Source organism: Sinohyriopsis cumingii, chromosome 10 (assembly GCF_028554795.1).
Source record: "Sinohyriopsis cumingii isolate HCF-2022 chromosome 10, ASM2855479v2, whole genome shotgun sequence".
Taxonomy (NCBI): Eukaryota; Metazoa; Mollusca; class Bivalvia; order Unionida; family Unionidae; genus Sinohyriopsis; species Sinohyriopsis cumingii.
The window spans coordinates 46,975,594-47,000,122 of record NC_142970.1 but is presented as its reverse complement, the minus strand read 5'-3'; the positions used below and the strand labels follow the sequence as shown (position 1 = coordinate 47,000,122).

General features: G+C 35.6%; 1 protein-coding gene across 7 annotated transcripts in view; it reads right to left on the bottom strand.

The window, feature by feature from the left end:
* Window positions 1-24,529, bottom strand: part of LOC149789989 (uncharacterized) — a 226,954-nt gene that overhangs the window by 38,257 nt on the left and 164,168 nt on the right. For all 7 annotated transcript variants that reach the window (XM_089972076.1, XM_089972075.1, XM_089972070.1 and 4 more), the window contains 7 exons: window positions 19,117-19,333; window positions 14,424-14,726; window positions 12,678-12,731; window positions 11,419-11,547; window positions 8,870-8,991; window positions 6,345-6,441; window positions 3,766-3,898 (listed from right to left, as the gene is read on the bottom strand). In XM_089972076.1, coding sequence (XP_089828202.1) covers window positions 3,766-3,898; window positions 6,345-6,441; window positions 8,870-8,991; window positions 11,419-11,547; window positions 12,678-12,731; window positions 14,424-14,726; window positions 19,117-19,333 — 1,055 coding nt within the window. The remainder of the gene's footprint in view (window positions 1-3,765; window positions 3,899-6,344; window positions 6,442-8,869; window positions 8,992-11,418; window positions 11,548-12,677; window positions 12,732-14,423; window positions 14,727-19,116; window positions 19,334-24,529) is intronic.

Here is a 24,529-nt window from a genome sequence, read left to right as displayed (position 1 = left end):
AGCCTGAATTTAAAAGAACACTACCCCATTCTAACACCTAAGTCACAGTCAACATATGGAATACACTCCTCTTTTGACATAGACCTTGTCTATATGACATCATAGTTATTAGGATGAACTCTTTACAACAGTAGCAGGTGAGTACTACATAATTAATTAGTTTTATCCCTCCAAAAACTGCATTTAAATAGCAGCAATATATTATCTGCTACTAATAATTTGCTGAATTTACCTGAGAAGAGGGAAGCCTCAACTAGCAAACTGTTGTACTTACCGTTACCATTAGGAATGTTCACAACTGTACACTGGTAGAAGATTGGGCCACATGCTGTACTGTCACTATAGGCCAAAAATTGCCTTCACTTTGATGCACCAAAGATCAAAAGTAACTGGATGAGAAGCAGAGTGAGACCACCAGAAAACAGCTTTCGTAACATTAATAATTCCAATAGTCTGAACATGAAGCAACAACCTTAACTTCATGGACTTTAATTCTCACGAAAGAAAGGTTTCTCCCTGCAAGGCACTGATAACTCTCTTGATAGATAGGACTATCCAACGGAAAACAGTGGCTGCCAATATATCACAGGAACCCTTAACAGGCAGGAATAGAGGCTTCTGGCCCTATCTTTTCCCTTTAGCCAAATAAAACCTTAGGGTCCTAACTGGGCAAAGGAACCTATCTTGATTAGTACAGATACAACCATGTTGGGGACCTCAGTAGGAAGTAGAGTTAATGAAGGTAGTGGATGCTCAAACAGAAACCTAGGAAGACAAAGATGAAAACCAAATCATAATTACCACTACAGAACCATAACCTACCCTTTTCCATTGACAAGACATAAAGCTTGCTTCTTCTTGCTGATGTTATGGAGAGCAGAGGAATGTTTTAAAGGTACGGTTCTCAAAATAAACTCCACTCCAAGGTTCACTTGCGGGTTTTGACAATACCAAAGAACACATGAAATATTTCATCTAGGCATTAGTGACTAAGATACTGGTCCCTGAATATCAACCTCACGAGATCAAAAAGATTGTCGAACCCTTTGTAATAAAGAGAGCTGCTCTAAAGCCTCAGTCAAACATTCTCTTTCCTCAGATAGGAAGAGAAGAAAATCTGTGCTCAAAGTGAGATAGCTAGGATCAACACATTTCATGTGCTCAGTGTGAGACAGCTAGGATCAACACATTTCCTGTGCTTAAAGTGAGATAGCTAGGATCAACTCTAGGAACATTCTATGGAGTTCCTAGTCAAGATCTTGGAGACCACATAGATTAGGGCCCATACTCCACACATGCCAACCCTGACGAGTCTGTCTCAGTAAGGCAGTTGATTGTTTTCCATAAGATTGACCACTTTTCAGTAAGGTGTAACAAAATATCAATAACTGATACTGTAAAGCTGGAAAGCATAATCAAAAGTTCAAAGCAGTGAGATAAATATGTTCAAATAAAAAGTTTGTAAAGGACGCACAGACTTTATTTACCACTAGTACAGTTGCACAAACTTTAGTTCCAAACCCTATGCAACTCAATGGCATGTTGCTATCTCTCAACTTGATGTAATTCCTGAAATATTTTCTCCATTTCACATGATGACGGCAATCATATTTCCTGCCATGAGACATACTCAAGCTGGCATGTGATGTCCAATAAATGTAATTGTGTCCTTTCCATCTTTCATTCACAAGAATCTGAATATTCCTTTTCATTTTTCTGTGTTGATTATTAACACTTTTCTAGAGGCTTATTTTCCCTTTCGTCTTAAACATGCATCTCCTTCTGAATGCCATTTTAAAAAAATTATATAATCAACAGTTTGATCATGCAGATGCTTTGCATGAACAAATAGGTGCAGCTTAAAGCATCTTGGGTACTGCTGTAAAGTTAGTCTGGTTCCCTGACTAATTTCACTAATTCTAATAAGAAACGAGGATCCAAATTAACACAGATGAACCAATTATCTGGATTTTTGGCAATGATCATTTTTCCATAGTTTTTGCTTGTATGCCTTAAGTCCATATCTTAAGGGTAATTTTCATAAGACTTGCGGCAAAAATGTAATGGGTTGACAGGTCTGATACTCTTGTGATGGTCCCCTTGCATGCTAATCTCTTCTCTGTAGCCTCCTTCATTCACTTGATGGAGGAATCATTGTCTTCAGCAGCACTTCAGCTTTTGCTGGAGGCTGTAGTGAAAACATTATGTATTGCCCTCTGTGTTAATGGTACCCTTTGTGGTACTTCTTCAACCATGCAGGATGCCATTTTGGGAGACAATGAAGGTCTTGCTGGGCCACAATAAGAACTTTTTAAGGTCTGCACCTCTTGAGGCAAAGACACTTCTCAGAGGCCTCTGGCTGTTTGTAGTATCATATGAATTGAGGGACCTATAACACAGGTTCCTGGTAGCAGCTTTGAGCACTTCAAAACAGGCAAAGATGCATGCCAACCTGACTGCTCCATTGTACCTTCTCCAAAGTTCTTCATGCAGATGCAGCCTCAACAGTCACACTGATAGCCTCATTTTAGAGCTCCCTCTTGCCTATAGTTGTCTAGACAAGGCAGTCAGAGAGACCAAGGGAGAATGCATGTGGGTGTGGGTGTGATTTGGATTTTTAAAGTAGCTTTAACAATTTTTCAGTCATAATACTATGATGTCTGCAGTGTGGCAGTTTATAGTGATGTCTAGCACTGGGGCATCAAGCCACAGACTTGTAGCATGATATCCCACCCAGTCACATTATCCTGACAAAAAGCCGACCAGTCCAAACACTGGCCTCTTAATTCTGAGCGCCAAGCAAGGCAACTGTTAGTATCATTTTTGTCAGTCTTTGGCATGACTCAACCGGTGACTGAACCCACGACCTCCCGCATCTGAGGCAGATGCTCTAACCACTAGGCCACTGGAGCGGCGACTAAGGCAGAAAGTATTCAGACTCCTCCCCCTTCCATAAGGAGGGAGACAACTGACCCATAGGAGTTGCCCTCTCCTCCGCAGTGTCTTCCTCTTCCCATCACAGTGGTAGGAGTGTTTAGACCTTTTTCAGGGGTTTGTTTGGGCAACATGGTTGATGTTTCAGTCCATTCCACCATAAAGGAAGGGCTACCTGCTTTGATTCTGGGAACATCCTTCCCTATCAAAGACCCACTTCTTTTACCAGTCGAAACTGATTCAGTTAAGAGAAGTACACACCTCTTTGTTGAATGGTGCAGTCAAGAGGGTGGAAAACTACCAGATTCGATCTTTTTATTCCCATGTCTTTCTCATGTTGTGAAAAGGAAATGGAGACATTAGTCACAAAAATTCCAATATAATAAATGGCCAGTTTTTCAAGTAACTGTGCGTAATTTTCTGCAAGTCATTGTGTACGACTGATACAATGTTATACTTTTTACTAGTTATCCTCTGACCAAAGCAATTATGAATTTGCAAAGGAAAACCTAAAACAAGTTCCCATAATACCTTGCAGAAAATGGACCACAAGGACAGGAAAAAATGGCTGATTTGCACAGTAATTTCTGCACCACTCAGACTCCACTGTGTACCACTGCCACCAAGTGATCACTTCTGAAAAATACCAAACATTTTTAACTATGCTCGGACACTTCATGCCTGTGTGAATTACAATTCACTATCTGCTAATACTAGCCAAGCAAAATGCTGTGATGGCAGAAGTTCATCCCTTGCAGAAATTCTTCGGATTTGTTTCTTTATATTACACACATATTTATAAAACCTCTTTTAGCCATTCAGTTTAGTTACCTTTTGGTGCTGATGAAACTACAGTTGTGGTTGCCTTAGTAATGACTGAAGTGTCCACCTTTTGACCGTTGATGCTGGGGGAAATGCTGCTAGGCAAGCCGGTCTCGTTTAAATCTCCTTCCAGTTGAAAGATCTGAAAACAGAGATTTCATATGAGACAAGAAATTAATGTGGCAAGTTACTAGACATACTTACACAACAAACATAAATATCTCAAATGAGATGCAATTCCCTTGGTTATATAAAGGTGTCAAGTGTTTATATTTTCAGAGTAAAATAAATAGATCTTAAAACAAAGTATCATTTAATTCAATGCAGGAGTATTAGATTTCATCATATGCACTGACATGGGATGGGGAAATTCTGACCCAATTGTGGGAATTTCCAATTCCATATCAGCATATACAATAGGTTACTTTTCTTGAATTTTTCACCAGAAAACATTTTGGAAAAACAGATACATCACTATGGATATAGCCTTGGAAATACCAAGTATTTTAAAAAAGTTCTCACCTTATTAGAAAGGGCAAAAAAGTTTTGTTCACAACAAAGAATGTATTGTTTGTTGTTAACCTGTACTATATAGGTTGGCAATGCTTTTGTCTTTTCAATACAAAAATGCAATACACATGCACATTAATGATATCATAACCATAATGATGTAATCTGTAGTGTCAGTGAGTGCACTTGTACAGGGTAGGCATATCCCTTATCATTTTCTCACATAGGCAAACTGCATCATGTGTATACAGGAATGAAATAAATAAAGATCTCAAACGATATTCAGTTTTATGAATGATTATCAACATCTGTCAACACATGAGAGGATATATTTTAATAAATAAAGCTATAAGTAATGATTAAATTCAACAAAAGTTTCATGTAGTGGCTTACAAGAAATTCTGGACCTCCTCGAAAAAAAACTTTCAAATATTTTATGGTAATATTGGGCCCACTATTGGGCCTCACTTTGGTCACACAAACAAACAGTAGTTGGGAACTGCTTAGCCAATGGCTACGTCACTGTATCCATGGAACATGTCTTGACTGTAAATGGTGTTGTAATAAAAAATGCTTATTAGACGGGAGATCCTAGCATATCAGTCTACAACCTTTAGTCATTCAGTAATATCGTACCAGTTTCAGCTTAATAAAGCTACTCATGCAGAAGAGAGTGCCTGTATGTGTGTGATTTGGATATTTAACGTAGCTTTTTTTAAAAATTCACTCAAATTGCTACAATGTCTGCATCACTATAAACTGCCATGCTACAGAGCTTAACATTAAAGTTAGCAGCAAACAGAATAGATTTGTTTCTTCCTGAACCCATGGGTAAGCCAAACATGAGGTTTCTGTTTATCTGCATGGTTAAGCCACACATTATTTTTCTGTCTACACCTATAGGAAAGCCACACACCATGCTTCTGTCCTAATCAATAAATAAATCGTATACAAGGTTTCTGTCTAAATCTATGGGTCAGCCACGAGGTTTCTGTCTATACCTATGGGTCAGCCACACGAGGTTTCTGTCTGTACCTACGGGTCAGCCACACGAGGTTTCTATCTACACCTATGAGTTAGCTATATGAGGTTTCTATGTCTATTGGTATGTCACCTACGAGGTCTGAGCTGATCAAAGTACTGACAATACATATGGCTTGAAAGAATGAAGTGATACTAATTTACATGAGATTATATGGAGAAATATAACTCCAAAGAGTGTTATTCATGGGTCATCTTTCGATACTATAAACATACTATTCTAAATATTCTCTGTGGTAATATTACAAACATTATTTCCTTTATATTTCACTGAAAAATCTATCTTATGATCTGACCACTGTTTGAGAAATTATTGTGATTTCCTTAAAACATTTTCCACATAATCAAGTACAACTAAAGGTTGAACATTTATGGAAGATAACTACCATTAAGAATAATCATTCATCTAAATCAGGGTTGCCTCCCTTGACATGTAGAATTTGATAAGATCAATACTTTGTTACTATTAAACAATAACTTATCGTTACTATTATAATACAAAATATATTATTAAAAAGCGAATGGACACAAATCCACTGAAATAACTTCAATCCAAAAAGCCCATGGTTTCAGACTAAAGTTATGACAGAAACAACCATGACAGAAGATGGACAGATGAAATATTAACGCTTTTTAAACCAAGGAATAGCCTCTCAAATCAAATTCCGATTTTACTGATGCCTAACGTTGCAGGAACAAATGCCCAGTTATTGAATGAATGACATTTGCAGTGACAGAACTTGACTGATGCATCAGAAATTGATATTTAAAATGAGGCAATCCAATATGGGACATCTAAACCTCTCATATGAAACTAAAAAAAAAAATTGTTTAGGATATGAATGTTAATTAAATGATGTCAGTTTAAATGTCATTAAATGTGACAGACATCTATTATATAACACCACATGACCCAAGAAAAAAACTGTGTGAAACTTAAACGAGCTGACAGACAGACAAATATACAAACTAGTTTACCACAAAGTGGTCAAACAACATTCAGGGTGGGGTTTATCTCAGAGACATAAAACCATTACCCTGTCCTTGAGGGTCTTGACTAGAGAATTGTACTGCTGATCCTTTTCAATCTGCTGCTGCAACAATGACTCCCGCTCCTGAATGAAATCTTTTTCTCTGAAACAACAGAAAATGTTATTACCAGTATGTACAAACAGCATCAGAAGCAAGAACATAACGAGAACATGTAATCATTCTCAAAAGGTAACAATGTTTAGAAGTCTTATTAACAAGCTTAATGATGTATTTCTGTTTCCTTAACTTCTCCAACTTCATTCTCTTCCAATTTAAATAAAATAATGTAGTTCTTAAATATCTGTCCTCACCAGAGTGTACGTCTTGAATGATGAATGCATTTTTGCATATACTATTATATTTAATAAAAATGACAACAACAACAAATCTTTGTTAGTGCCCAGTGTTTTCCCCAGAACAAGTAAATGCACAAATCCCCACTAAATTTAATGATTCTGCCTTAAGGAATGAGCAGGCACATGAAAATCAAACAGTTGTTTGTTGCAAGGATAATGTGTGTCTGTGTGTGTGTGTAATTTGGACTTTTAATGTAGCTTTAACAATTTTTCAGTCATATCGCTACAATGTCTGCAGTGTGACAGTTTATAGTAATGTCTAGCACTGGGGCATCAGGCTGCAGACATGTAGCATGATGTCCCACCCAGTCACATTATTCTGACACCAGGCCAACCAGTCCTAACACTAACCTCTTAATGCTGAGCATAAAGCGAGGCAGCTGTTAGTACCATTTTTGTAAGTCTTTGGTATGACTCGGCCGGGGATCAAACCCACAACCTCCCACATCCGAAGCGGACGCTCTAACCACTAGGCCACCAGAGCGGTCATTGCGAGGATAATGAAACCTGACATATTCAATGATCTCAACAAAGCTCAAACTCGTGAAGCAGGTGCTTGATGTCTAGAAAACTAACATAATCAAGAGCTGACCTTAAAGGCAATGAGGTAATCATGCATCCACCAATAATCTAATTAAAGTGTTTTATGTATTTGGCAAGGTTGCACAATGGCAGGCATACAGTTTTTATTATAGATGGTATACAAATGTGTCTGATGTATAACACAGACCTGCCAACCCTGATGAAACTGTTTCAGTAAGGTAGTTGATTATTTTTCGTAAGTCTGACCAGTTTTCAGTAAGATGTAACAAAATATAATAAACTGCTTTTGTAAAGCTAGAAAACATTTAAATTTAAAAGTTCTGTATTCGAAACATGCAGCGACGGTAAACATTATTTTCAACTGAAAAGTTTGTAAAGTATATGTAGACTTTATTTAACACTAGTTCAGTTGCGCAAACTTAAGTTCCAAATAAAATGCAGTTCAATGGCTTGTTGCTATTTCTCAGCTTCTAATTCTTGGATTTTTTCCATTTCACATGATGAGAGAAATCCTGCTACAAAACATACTCAAATTGACATGTCCAATAAACTTAGCTGTGTCCCTTCCTCTTTTTATTCGCAAGAATCTGAATATTCCTTTGTATTCTTCTGTGCTGATTACTAACAGTTTTTAAGAGGCTTATTTTCACTTGGCTTTCATCTTCAATATGCATTGCTTGCTGGACACCATATAAAAAAAAATTCTATAATCAACAGTTTGATTATGCAGATGCATCGCATGCAAAACAAATGCAGTTGAAAGCATCTGAGATACTGCTGTAGAGTTAGTCTGATTCCCTAACTCCACTAATTCTAATATGAAACGCATATCAAAGTCAAACACGGATGATTGTTGTTGTTGTTGTTTTAGGGTTTAATGCCATTTTTCAGTACACGATAGGCTATACATGGTGGCCAGTATTAATGGTGAAGGAAGAACCCAGGAAAACCCCAGAAAGAACCACCGACCAACAAGAAGCTACTGGCAAGCTTTCTCACATACCCACAATGGCTGAATCCGAGACTCGAACCCACGCAGACTGAGGTGAGATGGCAGTGATTTGTAATGGAGAGCGCTTTAGACCGCTCGGCCACTCAGGCCCCCACCAAACAATGAACCAATAAGCTGGATTTTTCGGCAACAATCATTTTCTCGTGGTTTTTGCTTTTATTCCACAAGTCCATATTTTAAGAGTCATTTTCATAAGACTTATGGCAAAACTGTTATGGGTTAGCAGGTCTGTGTAACATGCAGTTTAATGTGTATGACATATTGTCAATGTCATGATACATGATCAATGCCACTGTGCCAATAATGAAGACAAAGGCAAGTTTTAACTTTATTTATTAAAAGCTATTTATCAACCTCTGTTCAAAGATACTATTCCCACATAAAACTGACTACACAAACTGAGAAATCATTAAGCACCCATGCCAAGATATAAGTTTTCAGGGTCTAACAAATTTCAAATAAGATCCTGACCCACTGGGCTACAAGAATAAGAGTCCTCAAAGATGACTGGATTACCTACATGTAACATATGACAGCTTAAGCCAATTATTATGATAACCCAAGGACAACATTTATTGGGCCCATTTCTTCAACATCTCTTTTCCCCATCTCCTTTTACCTTAGCTGGTAGTCCTTGATAAGTTTCTTGGCCTTGTGGTATTTTTTCTCCAATGCTGTGTAACTCCCTTTCATCTTCTTCTCCAGTCCTATATACTGGCCCTGGGATCCTTCCAGCATGTCCTAGTAAAGCAGAAAATGAAATTACTGACCTCTGATGATGCAGTAAATAAGTTCGAAACACCTGCTAACAGTGGTCTTCACAAACACAACAACCAATTTTTAAATTAAGTGGTGCCCATTGAAGACAAATATAAAGATTACACCACTTGTGCATAATAAAAGAATCTACTACACAATCATCTGTAAAAGATAGATATAGAATGTAAAAATCCATGACATACAGTTTTCATGATATGAATCATACATAGTACTACTAATGAAATTCATGACTTTAATGAAATCTGACCATTTGTTACAAAACATAATTAATTATACCATCAAATCGTTTCAACAATAGTTTCAATATAGCTGATTATGCAACTTACAACTGCCAATCTAAAGGAACCCTTATAATCAAAAGTAAAGTATATTTCAGCAAACAAGGATGAATGGTACTACATGTAGTATGTCACTGATAATCAACTAACATTAACAACACAGTCTGCAACATGTGATAAACTCAGGTGTACACTTGCCACAAGAAAATCACACAAGCATATCAATCTTTGTTGACTTATTATTCTAGTTATCACACATCACTGAAGCAATCTGGTTAAATGTAAATTTGAGCTGTATTAATGGCTTCTCATGGCAAATCCAAGAGTTTTATTACAAAAGACATATCACTACTCCCAAAAGAACCCACATGCCCCCAACATTGACCCAGTGGTAGTAAACCCAGAACCCATGTATGTATGTATGTATGTATGTATGTATGTATGTATGTATGTAATGTATGTATGTATGTAATGTATGTAATGTATGTATGTATGTATGTAGGTAGGTATGTATGTATGTATGTAGGTAGGTAGGTAGGTAGGTAGGTATGTATGTATGTATGTATGTATGTATGTATGTATGTATGTATGTAAATATATATATATATATTTGTTGTGCTATGACTGCATGTGAAAAGTTTGGTCAAAAAAATATTCCAAAATGCCACTGTAATTTCACTTTCCGTGTATCTCACCATGTGGAGGATCTCCACTCAGAAATTTTGAAGTGGTTATTAACAGACTCATGGGCAAGAGGTCACAAAGATGGAAAAACGGGCAAATAGATAAAAGGTATCACAAAATTTCTCACTCATGTGTGGAAATAACCAAAAGTTTTCTTTCCAATTCAAAATGACACAAAAAACTGTAATATTACAAGGTATTTGTTAATAACATGAATCCCCTAAATCGTGCTCAAAGGTAACATCTAACAACATCATAATATTGTTGTTGTTGTTGTTATAGGGTTTAATTTTCAGCACAAGATAGGCTATACATGGCGGCCAGTATTAATGGTGGAGGAGGAACCCAGGAAAACCCCCGGAAAGAACCACTGACCCACTGGCAAGCTTTCTCACATACCCACATTGGCTGAGCCTGAGACTATGAACCTATGCAGACAGAGGTGAGATGGCAGTGATCCATAATGGTGAGCGCTTTAGACCACTCAGCCACTCAGGGTCCCCATCATCATGATGTCATAGAAAGTCCTGGTGCACTGTGATAAAATACAGTATCCAACTCAATGAACAGACATGGCATTGTGTGATACATACAGTATCCACCTCATGATCACCAGACACGGTGCTTTGTGATAAATACAGTAAGTATCTAACTCATCATCAGAAAAGGTACTGTCTGATAAATTCAGTATCCAACTCATGATCATCAGACATGGTACTGTTTGATAAATACAGTATCGAACTCATGATCATCAGCCATGGTAAATTGTGATAAATACTGTATCAAACTCATGATCATCAGCCATGATAATGTGTGATAAATACAGTATCCAACTTATGATTATCAGACATGGTGTGTGATAAATACAGCATCCAACTCATTATCATCAGACATGATGTTATGTGATAAATACAGTATCCAACTCACAAACATCTGACACATTGATATATATGATAAATACGTTATCCAACTTGTTATTAGACATGGCATTATATGATAAATGCAGTATCCAACTCTTGATCATCAGACATGGCATTATGTGATAAATGCAGTATCCAACTCATGATCATCAGACATGGTATTATGTGATAAATACAGTATCCAACTCATAATCATCAGACATGGTATTGTGTGATAAATGCTGTATCCAACTCATGATCATCAGACAAGGTGCTGTGTGATAAATACAGCATCCAATTCATGATCAACAGACATGGTGCTATGTGATAAATACAGTATCAAAAAACATCAAACTTATGATCATCAGAAATGAAATTGACCACACTAGTTCAAAATAATATGCAACTTGCTCAAAACAGTTCATGGCAAGTAAGATTGTTTCAACCAGTTTTATAAATTTTACTAACGATTTATTCAAGATCTTCAGCAAACTATACAAATGCTGGCTCAGTGATTACTTCATTACCTGATAATGATTCTTTTCTCTCATGGCATTCTCCAGGGATTTTTCTACATCTCGCAGTCGCATAGCCATATCTTCACATTTCTTCTCATACTGTTTCCTATGGGATTCCTCCTTCTCCAACATAATAATCTGAAATATGCACAAGGAAATTGTTTGACAATTGGCTGGCTCAGTGTGTTCTTGGAAAAGACACTTGGTAATTGACTGATATAATGTGTCAATGAAAAAGACACTTGGTAATTTACTAATATAATGTGTCAATGAAAAAGACACTTGGTAATTAACTTATATAATGTGTCAATAAAAAGCCACTTGGCAATTGACTGATATAATGTGTCAATGAAAAAGACACTTGGTAATTTACTAATATAATGTGTCAATGAAAAAGACACTTGGTAATTAACTTATATAATGTGTCAATAAAAAGCCACTTGGCAATTGACTGATATAATGTGTCAATGAAAAAGACACTTGGCAATTAACTGATATAATGTATCAATGAAAAAGACACTTGGTAATTAACTTATATAATGTGTCAATAAAAAGCCACTTGGCAATTGACTGATATAATGTGTCAATGAAAAAGACACTTGGCAATTAACTGATATAATGTATCAATGAAAAAGACACTTTGTAATTGACTGATATAATGTGTCAATGAAAAAGACACTTGATAATTCACTGATATAATGTGTCAATGAAAATGGAACATGGTAACTGACTGGCTCAATGTTTTCATGGGAACAGTTTCTATCCAATTAAGGATCTATGTCAGGAAAATCAAAGAAACATTTGTAAAACAAACCAAATTTTTTTATATTTGTGTAGTAGATAAACTGGTATGAATGTACAGGTTTTACTTCATTTTCAATTTTGGTATAGCTGCATAAATGTACTTCACTCTTAGAGAGATATAGTAAATAAACTGAACAGTTGTATGATTTGTTTTTAGTTATATTATGTTAATCTTGTTGTGACGAAATACCATTTGTCCTTCATAACTCTATGAATAATAGGTTATGATGTTGTGATGACAATTTTCATATTAGATTTTACTCACAGTAGCTGTGTAGACTTGGGATCAATAGAAACCTAAATTCACTTAATCTACGTTTTGATCTGTTCAAATTCTGCTGAAAAAATGTTCCATTTCCTAATGATCAGTAACCCTGTCTTTGTCTTTTGATAACTGAAAGCATTTCTTGTCTAACAAAAAACTGCCACGGGTGTGTGTGTGTGTAGAATTACTGAATGCTTACCCTTGCTTTCAATTTTGCTAGCTCGGCTTCTAGTACTGAATTCTTTGTCTGTACCTAAACAACAAAAGAACATAAAGAATCAAAATAGTATGCCAATGTTTTTCCTGCAATACTTTTAGATTTCATCTTATACATGGCATTTAAATATTAAAAACTACAAGACAAACTGTGAAAATGTCTAACATGGAAACTATGCTTGTTTCCCAGCAATTGCAAACTGTTACAAAATAATACTAATAAAAAGGAGGCAATTTTGGGCACATGGCAATTGGAGTCCTGGCTTTTGGAATCAGAATCAGGACTTGTGATATTTTTAAGTTCACTAGTCCTGGGCCCATGCCTTAAAAAAAATCTTTCAGCACTTCCACCTCATTTCCAATTTGATGGCCTGAGAAGTCCTATCACTGAACTGGCAGAATAAACTATGTTATGTCACCAGGAATTTCAGTTGGAAGTGTTAGACATTAAAATAATGTTTTTCTATCGCTGTACAGTGGATACTATTGCATGTCATAACTGCTATCTAAACGTTGTTTGATCTGTTAAATGGGTACTTAATGTCTAATTAATACCAAGACAATTTTTTTTGGTACAATAGCTTGTTGTACAACGCAAGAGACAACAGTAAATCATAAAAAGATATGATTTATTCTACTTATCCCTTTATGTTTATTACTTGGAATACCAATTATGTGATAAACAGAATGTAAAATGAGAAATGATTTAATACTCATTTCACAAATTCAGTAATTAATCACTACTCATTTGAGACACTCAACTTCCTCAAGGTATGTATTTCTAGTTGAAGGTATGAACCAATTGGGAAATAGAATTTAACTATTCTTTCTGAACAGGGCTGCCGTTTTTTTAGGACTGAGAGAATTCATAGTATTTCATGACTTTTCAATGGCCATAAGTGAAAGCATTCCAAACACAAAATTAACTTTTGCAGAAAAAGTCATGGCGTGGTTACAGTGTTTATCCAGATTTAGCCCTTACTTGTGATAAACCTATTCCCATGTTAAGAAAATTTTGGTTGCGTTTTAATTATTATATCTACATCTGATAATAAGCAAAATCCCTACTTTTTGACAAACTTATTAGGCTGGTCTCCTGGTCCCATCACAACAGAACTAATGTGTTAATATATCTGCAGTGCTAAATCTGTTTCTCTAATTAAAATTTTAAATTTGTCATTGATATGAACTTTTCTTAATCTTTTCTTATTTCATTACTTTTTCAACACTTCAACAAAATTGTACGGCTTGTCCAAGATTTCCATGATTAAAAGAATACTGATACTTTGCAAACTCTTTTCCAGATGTGACCACTCCGGTGGCCTAGTGGCTAGAGCATCTGCCTCAGATGTGGGAGGTTGTGGGCTCAAATCCCAGCTGAGTCATACCAAAGACTTATACAAAATCATACTAACAGGTGCACCGCTTGGCGCTCAGCATTAGGAGGTTAGTGTTAGGACTGGTCGGTCTGATGTCAGGATAATGTGACTGGGTGGGACATCATGCTATATGTCTGTGGCATGATGCCCCATTGCTAGACATCACTATAAACTGCCACACTGCAGATATCGTAGCAATGTGACTAAACAATTTTTAAAGCTACATTAAAAATCTAAATCACATACACACACAGACACACACACACACACACACACACACACTCTTTTCCACTCATGATATCAAGAAATTATGAATGTCTAATTCCTATTAACAATTCTGTTCAAGTTACCTCTTTCAACTTAATGAAAAGGGCCTGAGCTTCCATATCTGGTGATACAGACTCACTACTGCTGTCCTGCAGGTCGAAAACCTCAATAGCCACCTTGCCATTTTCCTCAGGGGAGCTAACACTGTTATCAGTGTCAATCCCAGATGGCATTGACATTGGTGTAGCCTCCCCTGCATTGTACTCTTCAGAAACAGAGACCTCTTCTACCACTTCCTCTACCAACTCTTCCTCTCCCTCATCTCTTTGACTCTCTTCCCCTTCATCAGCCTCTTCTTCATTGTCAGAGTCATCATCGTCCAGAGTCTACAGCAGTGAAAATATTTTAAATGGTTAAACAAAATGGAGAAGCCTGTTTATTGGAGATTTTCCAAGCTCTTGCTTGACACTGTTCATTGTGTGCATTGCTTTGATGAATTCATAATCAAATGGATTACAATTGTTCTTAGTTTATATGCTAAAATAAAATGAGCACAATAACCTTACATCATTTTAGAATTAACGCTATCTATGGAAAACTTTTATATTATGATAACTTCGACAAAGTAGAAAATTGGAACTATTTCTGTACAGCTAAATTATCAGAGATTTCATTTTCATTTTTATCAATTTCTTCAAACAAAATTAGCCCCCTTTTCAAACCTACAATACAATGACTGCATTGGGTTTACCTATGTCCATGTGCAACATTACAGTGCCAAACGTCAATCAGTTAACTTGATTGTTCAAAGAAAACTTCTGTCCCCATTTCAGCCGGTATTGCATAAGCATTAAACAATAATACAATTGTGGACCTATCAATCTTTGTGCATGACAGAATCAATGTGAGAAATCTAATACTACTGTTGCCCATCCAGCCAACATATTGATCAATGTGCTTAAGCCTGTACCATCCATCATTTATCCACTTACAGGACAGTGTCCCATGTCAAGACTGTATTGATTATAGATTGATCAAAGAATTCTACTGCATCTATTATCCTATTATAATGTTTCATATCTGTAGTACAATAAATAGTGTTCCTCATGTACTGTATTATAACATGGTTGTAATAGCTAAGGTAATCCATTCAGTGTAACTGTATGTGTGTGTGTGTGTGTGTGTGTGTGTGTGCATGCATGTATGTATGCATGCATGCATGTGTTTTCCATCCCTAAAAGATCAGCATCACTCCAACACATCTTCCATTCAAAGGTTCATATTGCTTTAAGATTGTTGTGAAAAAAAAACACAATGACAATACTGTCATGAGAGAGCTTCTAACCCTGCTTTCACTGTAGCATGATAGTTACTGTCCGAAACTGTCCATGGTGTTATAATAAATAATGAACAGGGTGAACAAGAGTTTTGTCCTTCCTTCTTACCAAGTTTTTGTTTTTTTTTCTCTAGTTTAAAAAGGTTCGATATAAATATCTATATAGAAAATTTCTTTTATAGCTAAAAAAAATCTATACAGAAACTTTATTTTATAGCTAATTTCTTGGGAATCAGTCATTGTTTTTCTTACAAACTTAAAGTGAACATTATCAAGTAACCTCAGTGGTTTTCTAAAGCAAGATTTGTATGTTTGAATTTTGAATGATGGTGATATTAAAGTGTTGTTCATCTAGATACTCGTCTGATATTGTTTTCTGGGAGAGACTAGCGAAGATTCAGCAGGACTAGTATATTTCATAACCTACTAGTCAGTCAGTCTACATGGAAATCTAAATACTCGTCTGATATTATTTTGTGGGAAGGACTTGTGAAGATTCAGCAGGACTAGTATATTTCATAACCTACTAGTCAGTCAGTCTACATGGAAATCTAGACACTCATCTGATATTGTTTTGTGGGAGGGACTAGTGAAGATTCAGCAGGACTAGTATATTTCATAACCTACTAGTCTGTCAGTCTACATGGAAATCTAGACACTCATCTGATATTGTTTTGTGGGAGGGACTAGTGAAGATTCAGCAGGACTAGTATATTTCATAACCTACTAGTCAGTCAGTCTACATGGAAATCTAGGTCTGGACATACTGACTTAAATATAAAAGATGTTGCCACTTCCAACAAAACCACAAAGGCACAAGTTCTCTTGAGCTTAGTACAGCAAGCAAACTGACACAATTTTCCCACAATAAAATCTATTCTGTACAAGGGCAGGGGCCTAGGGGGCTAACAATACAAATGAACAGTTATCTTTTTTGTTTCTTTCCTTTTCATTCTCCTCCTTTTTCTAGTTCCAGAGAGGGAAAAAGTCAATCATTTTCATCCCCACGAAATGAACACCATTACATAACAATGGCTTGTGTTCCAATATACAGCAATGGTAAAGTCATCAAAGTTTTGACAAGTTTTCCTGATCAACACAAATCAGCTAATCTGCTGAAATATTTTATCAGAAAGATCACTGACCTTTCCTAACACCAGGTTTAAATGCAGTAATACCACAGGCATGAGGCAAATCATGATAAGAATTTGAAATCAAGTACCACCAAGCATACCAACCCATTGGTGGTGTGTAACATAGCTCTAGGCCACCATATATAAATTACAGCTGGTAACTGATCTTCAACAAAACTCCATGATTTAGACCCTCTCATTTTCATCTTATAACCAGTACATAAACAGTCATTATCACAAAGTACTCTACCTCAAATTTTTCCCTGATGAGCTTTCAATGTTAAGGCAATAGAAGAGACTCAATTTAATTTCAGTTTTATATTACTTCCTCATTGTTACAATGTCCATGTTAGCCACAGGGTATATATGCTTACAGTTAAACAATGTTATAATGCAATATATGGTACCAAAAGCAATACTACCATTCGTAAAATGGGCTCCAAAACTATATCCAATTCATAAGAGGAACCATGCTACAAAGAAGGGCCTTGCATTGACGAAGTGCCGCATTTATTTTATATAAACCACACAACAGGACCTAATAACTCACAAAGAGTGCCACTGATCTCAGTGGGTTGTAGTCACAGCACTGTTAGCGTAGACTCAGCTGTCAAAGTGGTGGGGGGGAGGTCATTATACTTCCTTCTGTCTAAAATAATTATGGTGGTATTAGGACTTTGTTAAATTTTGAGTGGATATGAGCACTCATGGTAGGACATATCTGCTGCTTGACTTGCTCATGACACAAGATGGCATAATGGTGAAAGAAACTGAAGGACCCAAACGAAACAAGCAGCTTTTGATTGGCAACCACATAACCCTGCACATGCTAGAATCTGGAATTGAGCCTGGGATTGCTAAAGTGTGAAACAAGCACAAGAACTGCTGTGCTATACAAGCCTGGAAACTTATGGAACTCTAAACCTGAGTCTGACATAGTTTCCACTATCAGTCAAGCAGAAATTACATCTTCAAAAAGTAGCATCGTTTCTGATTGGTTGGAACAAAATTTCAAGTTTAATGTAAGGCTAACGAGTTTTGAGATTTCCATAATTGGCATGTAACTAATATTGTAGTTGACATGTTGCCTAAAACAGCTACTGCTATAAAGTACTTTTCAACTTCTGAAATATTAAAAAGTAGGTCATAATGACCTAATACTTACATCTGGCCTACATTCCTTATCTTCACTTCAATTATTTTATATATTTCCCAATTCAAGCCCATTTGATTCTTACTGTATATACATAACGACACCTGCATGTAGTCTAATACACATGATTCTGTTTTTCTATAATTTTTAACAAGAATGAACTGTAACACTGCATCAAAAACTTGAACAAGCCTTGCATACATTTCACTCTTAATGATAACAAGCACTGCATACACTTCACTCTCTTAAAGATAACATGCATTGCATACACTTCACACTCTTAATGATAACAAGCCTTGCATACACTTCACACATGTAATGATAACAAGCCTTGCATACACTTCACTCTTAAAGATAACAAGCCTTGCATACACTTCACTCTTAAAGATAACAAGCCTTGCATACACTTCACACTCTTAATGATAACAAGCCTTGCATACATTTCACACTCTTAATGATAACAAGCCTTGCATACACTTCAGACTCTTAATGATAACAAGTCTTGCATACACTTCAGACTCTCAATGATAACAAGCCTTGTATACACTTCACACTCCTAATGATAACAAGCCTTGCATACACTTCACACTCGTAATGATAACAAGCCTTGCATACACTTCACACTCTTAATGATAACAAGCCTTGCATATACTTCACACTCTTAAAGATAACAAGCCTTACATATGCTTCACACTCTTAATGATAACAAGCCTTGCATACACTTCATACTCTTAATGATAACAACATCTACACTTCAAGAATCCAGATGAATCCAACAGATGAAGAGCATTATAAAAAAGTCATTGTGACTGAGTGGTTAAGGTGCTGAATGTTTGACCATATGAGTGTGAGTTTGATTCCCAAAACTGTATCATCATAGATAAGCTAATGTAGTCTGTCCTTTAGCAAGGCACATTATTCTACCTGCCCCAGCATAATATGACCTTCAAGGTGCTGCAGTGTTGTAAAACACCAAACTAAACAAAGTATTTTGTCATCTATTAAGTTATGAAATTAATAAGATTTTCCTGCATTGAAATATTGTTGTCAAATATTGTTTAAAACAATGTCATGAAATATTGTCAAAATATTCTGAAATACTGTTTGCAATAATATTCTGAAATATTGTATACAATAATGTTCTGTATACTCACATCTTCCTTCTCCATTCTGTCACTCCCTTCTGACATACGTCTTAAGTGCTCATGCTCTAAGACCTCGTCACGGGGTTTAAAATGATCGTGTAGTGCCTGCATCTGCTCTAGATCACGGATTCGCATCTCCTCTCGACGCCTGTCCAGATCAAGGGACTGCTGTATCAGTCGTGCAACCTCACTTTTGCTAGGGTCTTTCTCTCGCCCAACAACAAACCTTCAAACAAAAATTACCAAATTCAACGACAATAATCTCTCTTCCGATCAGAAACATTAAATGGAGAATATTTTATATTATTACCCTAAGTTTCAATAACTATCACAATCCCAAAGTGAGTGGACTAATACAATTTCATATACTACTGGTAAAACCATAGTACTCCTCGGTACCAAGTTATAGTTTATTATATTCCATTACTAATACCAAAATAATCCTCTGTACCAAATTACCATTGTACTTTATTCTATTACTAATAACATAATACTCCTCTGTACCAAATTACCATTGCACTATATTTTATTATTATTACTGTAGTACTCCTCTGCACCAAATTACCATTGTACTTTATTCTATTACTATTACTGTAGTACTCCTCTGCACCAAATTACCATTGTACTTTATTATATTACTAATACTATAATGCTCCTCTGTAGCAAATTGCCATTGTACTTTATTCTATTACTAATACTATAGTGCTCTTCTGTACCAAATTACCATTGTACTTTATTCAATTACTAATACTATAGTGCTCCTCTGTACCAAATTACCATTGTACTTTATTATATTACTAATAACATAGTAATCCTCTGTACCAAATTACCATTGTACTTTATTATATTACTAATAAATTAGTGCTCCTCTGTACCAAATTACCATTGTACTTTATTCTATCACTAATAACATAATACTCCTCTGTACCAAATTTCCATTGCACTATATTCTATTACTATTACTGTAGTACTCCTCTGCACCAAATTACCATTGTACTTTATTCTATTACTAATATTAGTGCTCCTCTGTACCAAATTACCATTGTACTTTATTCTATTATTAATAACATAGTAATCTTCTGTACCAAATTACCATTGTACTTTATCCTATTCCTAATAACATAGTAATCCTCTGTACCAAATTACCATTGTACTTTATTCTATTACTATTACCAAATTACTCCTCTGTACCAAATTACCATTGTACTTTATTCTAATACTAATACTGTAATACTCCTTTGTACCAAATTACCATTGTACATTATTCTATTACTAATACTGTAGTACTCCTTTGAACCAAATTACCATTGTACTTTATTTTATTAATGATACTGTTGTGCTCCTCTGTACCAAATTACCATTGTACTTTATTACTAATACTTTAGTACTCCTTTGTACCAAATTACCATTGTACTTTATTCTATTACTAATACTGTAGTGCTCCTTTGTACCAAATTACCATTGTACTTTATTCTAATACTAATACTGTAGTACTCCTTTGTACCAAATTACCATTGTACTTTATTCTATTACTGATACTGTAGTACTCCTCTGTACCAAATTACCATTGTACTTTATTACTTTATACTGTAGTAATCCTCTGTACCAAATTACCATTGTACTTCATCCTATTACTAATACTGTAGTGCTCCTCTGCACAAAATTAACATCGTACTTTATTCTTCAGTGATCTCACAAACCAATTTCACAATCCACTTCATATGTTTTCTTCAGAAATGTGAAACTACATCAAGACATTATGTTATGATGTCAAATAAGTGGTAAGGTACACTGTAAAATGTACTACAATTTAACTAAACTATTTTACAGTTTATTTTTAAAAAAACAATGATTTTGTGTCTATGTGTGCAAGTTAAAGTAGCAAAAAGGGGTCATTTAATACAATGCCTAATTTTCAAAGGATTTAAAATATAACTAATTAAACTTTAACATCTTTCCACATTTTTCAAGCCAAGGTTCATAAACGGCAGATACTGGAAGAAAAAGAAATCTTGTTTTCTGACTTTCATATCAAATGAGCCAGGGTTCTCCATAGGATTTTGTAAGTTTCAGTCCACAACAACCTCCTTGAAAAAGTTTGAATCCCAGGACTGAGTCCCAATGGCTGTACTTTTTTCCCCATGCAATACTATGCATGCTTTGAGATGTCACCACTATAAAAACATCATCAGACTACTAATGTTCATTCAGTGCAAAATATTTATCATTATGATGTAAGGATGAGAATCTTAACTCATTAACCCCTGGAGGTTTTTGTCATTTTTGCCTGAAATCTGAGTAGGAAACACATTTTGGGGGCTATTTATGAATACATCCTAATACATTGAATTTCAAGAGATCTTTCCATTAGCCTGATGTCTAGTTGTGTTAGAAACATCGTTTTTCATTGGTTATTTTGTTTGCGCATGAGCAGAAGGGTAAATATTGGAGTTCTTTTTTTTTTCTTCGCTTAACAGACTTATCATTTTCGTATCAAGACCACTCTTTATTTCAAATGCCCACCTTATCATACTTTTTGCAAAGGTTCGCCTGTCTGTGTGCAGTTCAGACCAGTTTGCCTTAGATCTGAGGCCAAAAAGTATAAAATCCAGACACAAAATCTGATTCTGACCATGGGTGACGTTTGGGTGGAAAAAAAAAAAACGGGTCCAAAAAATTAGGTTTTTCCATCTTTATTTTGTAGTGCAACTAAAACATCCAGATTATTTGGTAGCATTGTAGAGCTACATCTGTCTACCTGTCTACAATACCACCCACTTTAGTGTATCATACATGACCTTGATGCTACAGAGCTCGACAGTAGGCTACCACCTCCTGCCACGTAAACGCGGCACCAGGGGTTAATGAGTTAAACAACTGAGAATGGTAATAATTGTGGCTGCGATGTTACAACTTTAACAGTTCTCAATGGCTTTACCCTGCCATTCTTTAATTTAACTGGTTTAATTCCTATATCATATCAATAAATTTGCGAACAAACTGGAAGACCAAACATATGACCATACATTCCATTCACTTTTTTTTCTTCAAATCATCTTTACAAAAAAGAGCATGCTACATTCACTTTATTCTCTAACAAACTTCCCCACTGCAGGTTTTGAATTAAAAATCGGTAAGTTATGGATCATCCTCCATTACCCTTATCAATTTTGTGTTAGTTTTCTGTAGCTACGATGTCGTAGCCTCAACTTGATTTGTTGTGGTTGAGGCTACGAACTGATCCCATATCATGTAATGGAGCAAAAAAACATCATCACTAAAGTCAGAAAAACAAACTGTGTAGAAATCAACTACATAAGTATAATCATGTTGTGAATGAAGTTTGGCTTATTTTGAATTTATTAAGCCCTTATACGATAAAATAAATTGGCATGGTTACTCTAACCTTATCCTGTCCACCATGACGGATAACGCGAGACTCTCGCCGTGACCCCTTTTCTACGTAAGGCTTGCCAGACAATATTTTGGATATTCTACGCCATATTATTATCAATCAAGTTAGAATAATCGTTTCTTGGTTGAAATATGAAACTTGCTGACAAACAGTATTTACTTTTGATGCAATAAATTTCTGACCCAAACGGCGCCAAATGTTTACTACAATTTGTTTACATTTCCAAATAAGGCTTCAATGTCCTTATATGGCACACAAACAAGCGAGGCTGAGAACAGAAGTAATCATTATTTGAAATAATATGGCGGATGATCTAGACGAAAATATCGGCTAAAAAAGGTAAACAAGATTTTACAACTATTTCTACAATGATTTTAGATACTTCTGGTATTAAATAAGAGGACTACTCAGTTTATTGGATAATATGCATGGTATATGTTTAAAGTGTTATTATTAGGCTAAAAGAGGGCCAGGTGTGAATCACACCCGGCTTGCTCCATTAACATGTATATGCTCATGTTAGTACCCTGTCCACAAGGTACGAGTAAGGGTACTAATATTAGTACTAAGTTTTCTGTAATAAATATTGATGGCAACCAAGTCTTAATATAATTATGTGCCAAGAAATCTCACTCACGGACCACTGAAACCAGAACTAGCTTATCAGCAGCCTTGACCTGGAACCAAAGAAATGATTAAAACAACCAACTGAAAAGTACAAATGATAATCACTCCAAAAAAATGCCCAAAAAGTAACTTAACACCATAAACCAGCTGATTCTAAGACAATCTGTAATGATTACAATGGGTGCTTGTATTCCTATGAAAACAGAACACTATAAAATTTCTGGCACTAATTTTCTAAATATGGTGTATAATATAATGTAGATCATTCCAAACATCATAGACTAAAAATATGATGGATTAAAAGTCTGCAGAGTAGTACTTATTAAGGTGAAGTGTCAGACTGCACATGTATAATTAGTCTTTTGATCAAGAATCCTTAGGCACAGACAATTAATTAAACACAATTTCAACAAAAACAGTCACTTAGACATGAAATATAGATTACTGAGACCTCTTTTTTGGCAATAAGGATGTACATGTAGCATTATGCATCCATTCACCAAGTTTAACAATTCTAGGAGGATAATATGCATAAAGCATGCAATAAACTCATGTCACTATGACCTATATTTATAAAATGAACTACAGCCACTAATATATGCATTATAGGTCATCCTCAAATTCACATTTTTCTCATGGAAGGCTGAAAACTAAACATCAAATGCAGGATTTAATCAGGTCATTAAATCATAAAACATGGGTAATAATGACCTACTTCTGCATTGAGGAGACAGTGCTCATTAAGATGCATTCCCTCACCAATTTTCATTATTTCTAGACAGGATAGTATTGTACCATGTGGTAATGAGCAAACAGCAAAAACAAAGAGCCAGTAAAATATCAAATGTAGCTCTTGAGAAATAACATAAAACAAAAAAGTTTAAAGTCAGTGATAGGGTGTTACAAACAGTCATCAAGATGAACATTCTTCACCAAGTTCATGACCCCAGATATAATAGCATGTATGTAGGGTGCAAAAAAATCTTGACCAAAGTGCACAAATTTGACCATAATTGTGTGTATAATGTAAATGCCTGCATAATGGGACCCCCTTAATCCCTTCCTCATGGCATCGATGCTATGAAACCCACTGCAAAATTGTTGCCCATGATTTGAAAAGATAAAAATGGTTGAGATGCAGGGAGGGTGTACATATTTATATAGCTTAACATTTGCTGAAAATATGGGTCTGATGACAGTAGTTCTCTTCAACTTCATAACTTTGTAGTCATGAGCGAAATATGGGGCACTGCAACTGGTGAGCTTTGCAAAGGGAGATAATTCATCCTTGTTTATTCTACTGTCAAATAATTCCAACCAATAGCCAACATGAACCTTTACTTAACCAAGTAATATGTTAAGTATTACACAGTTTTTGCC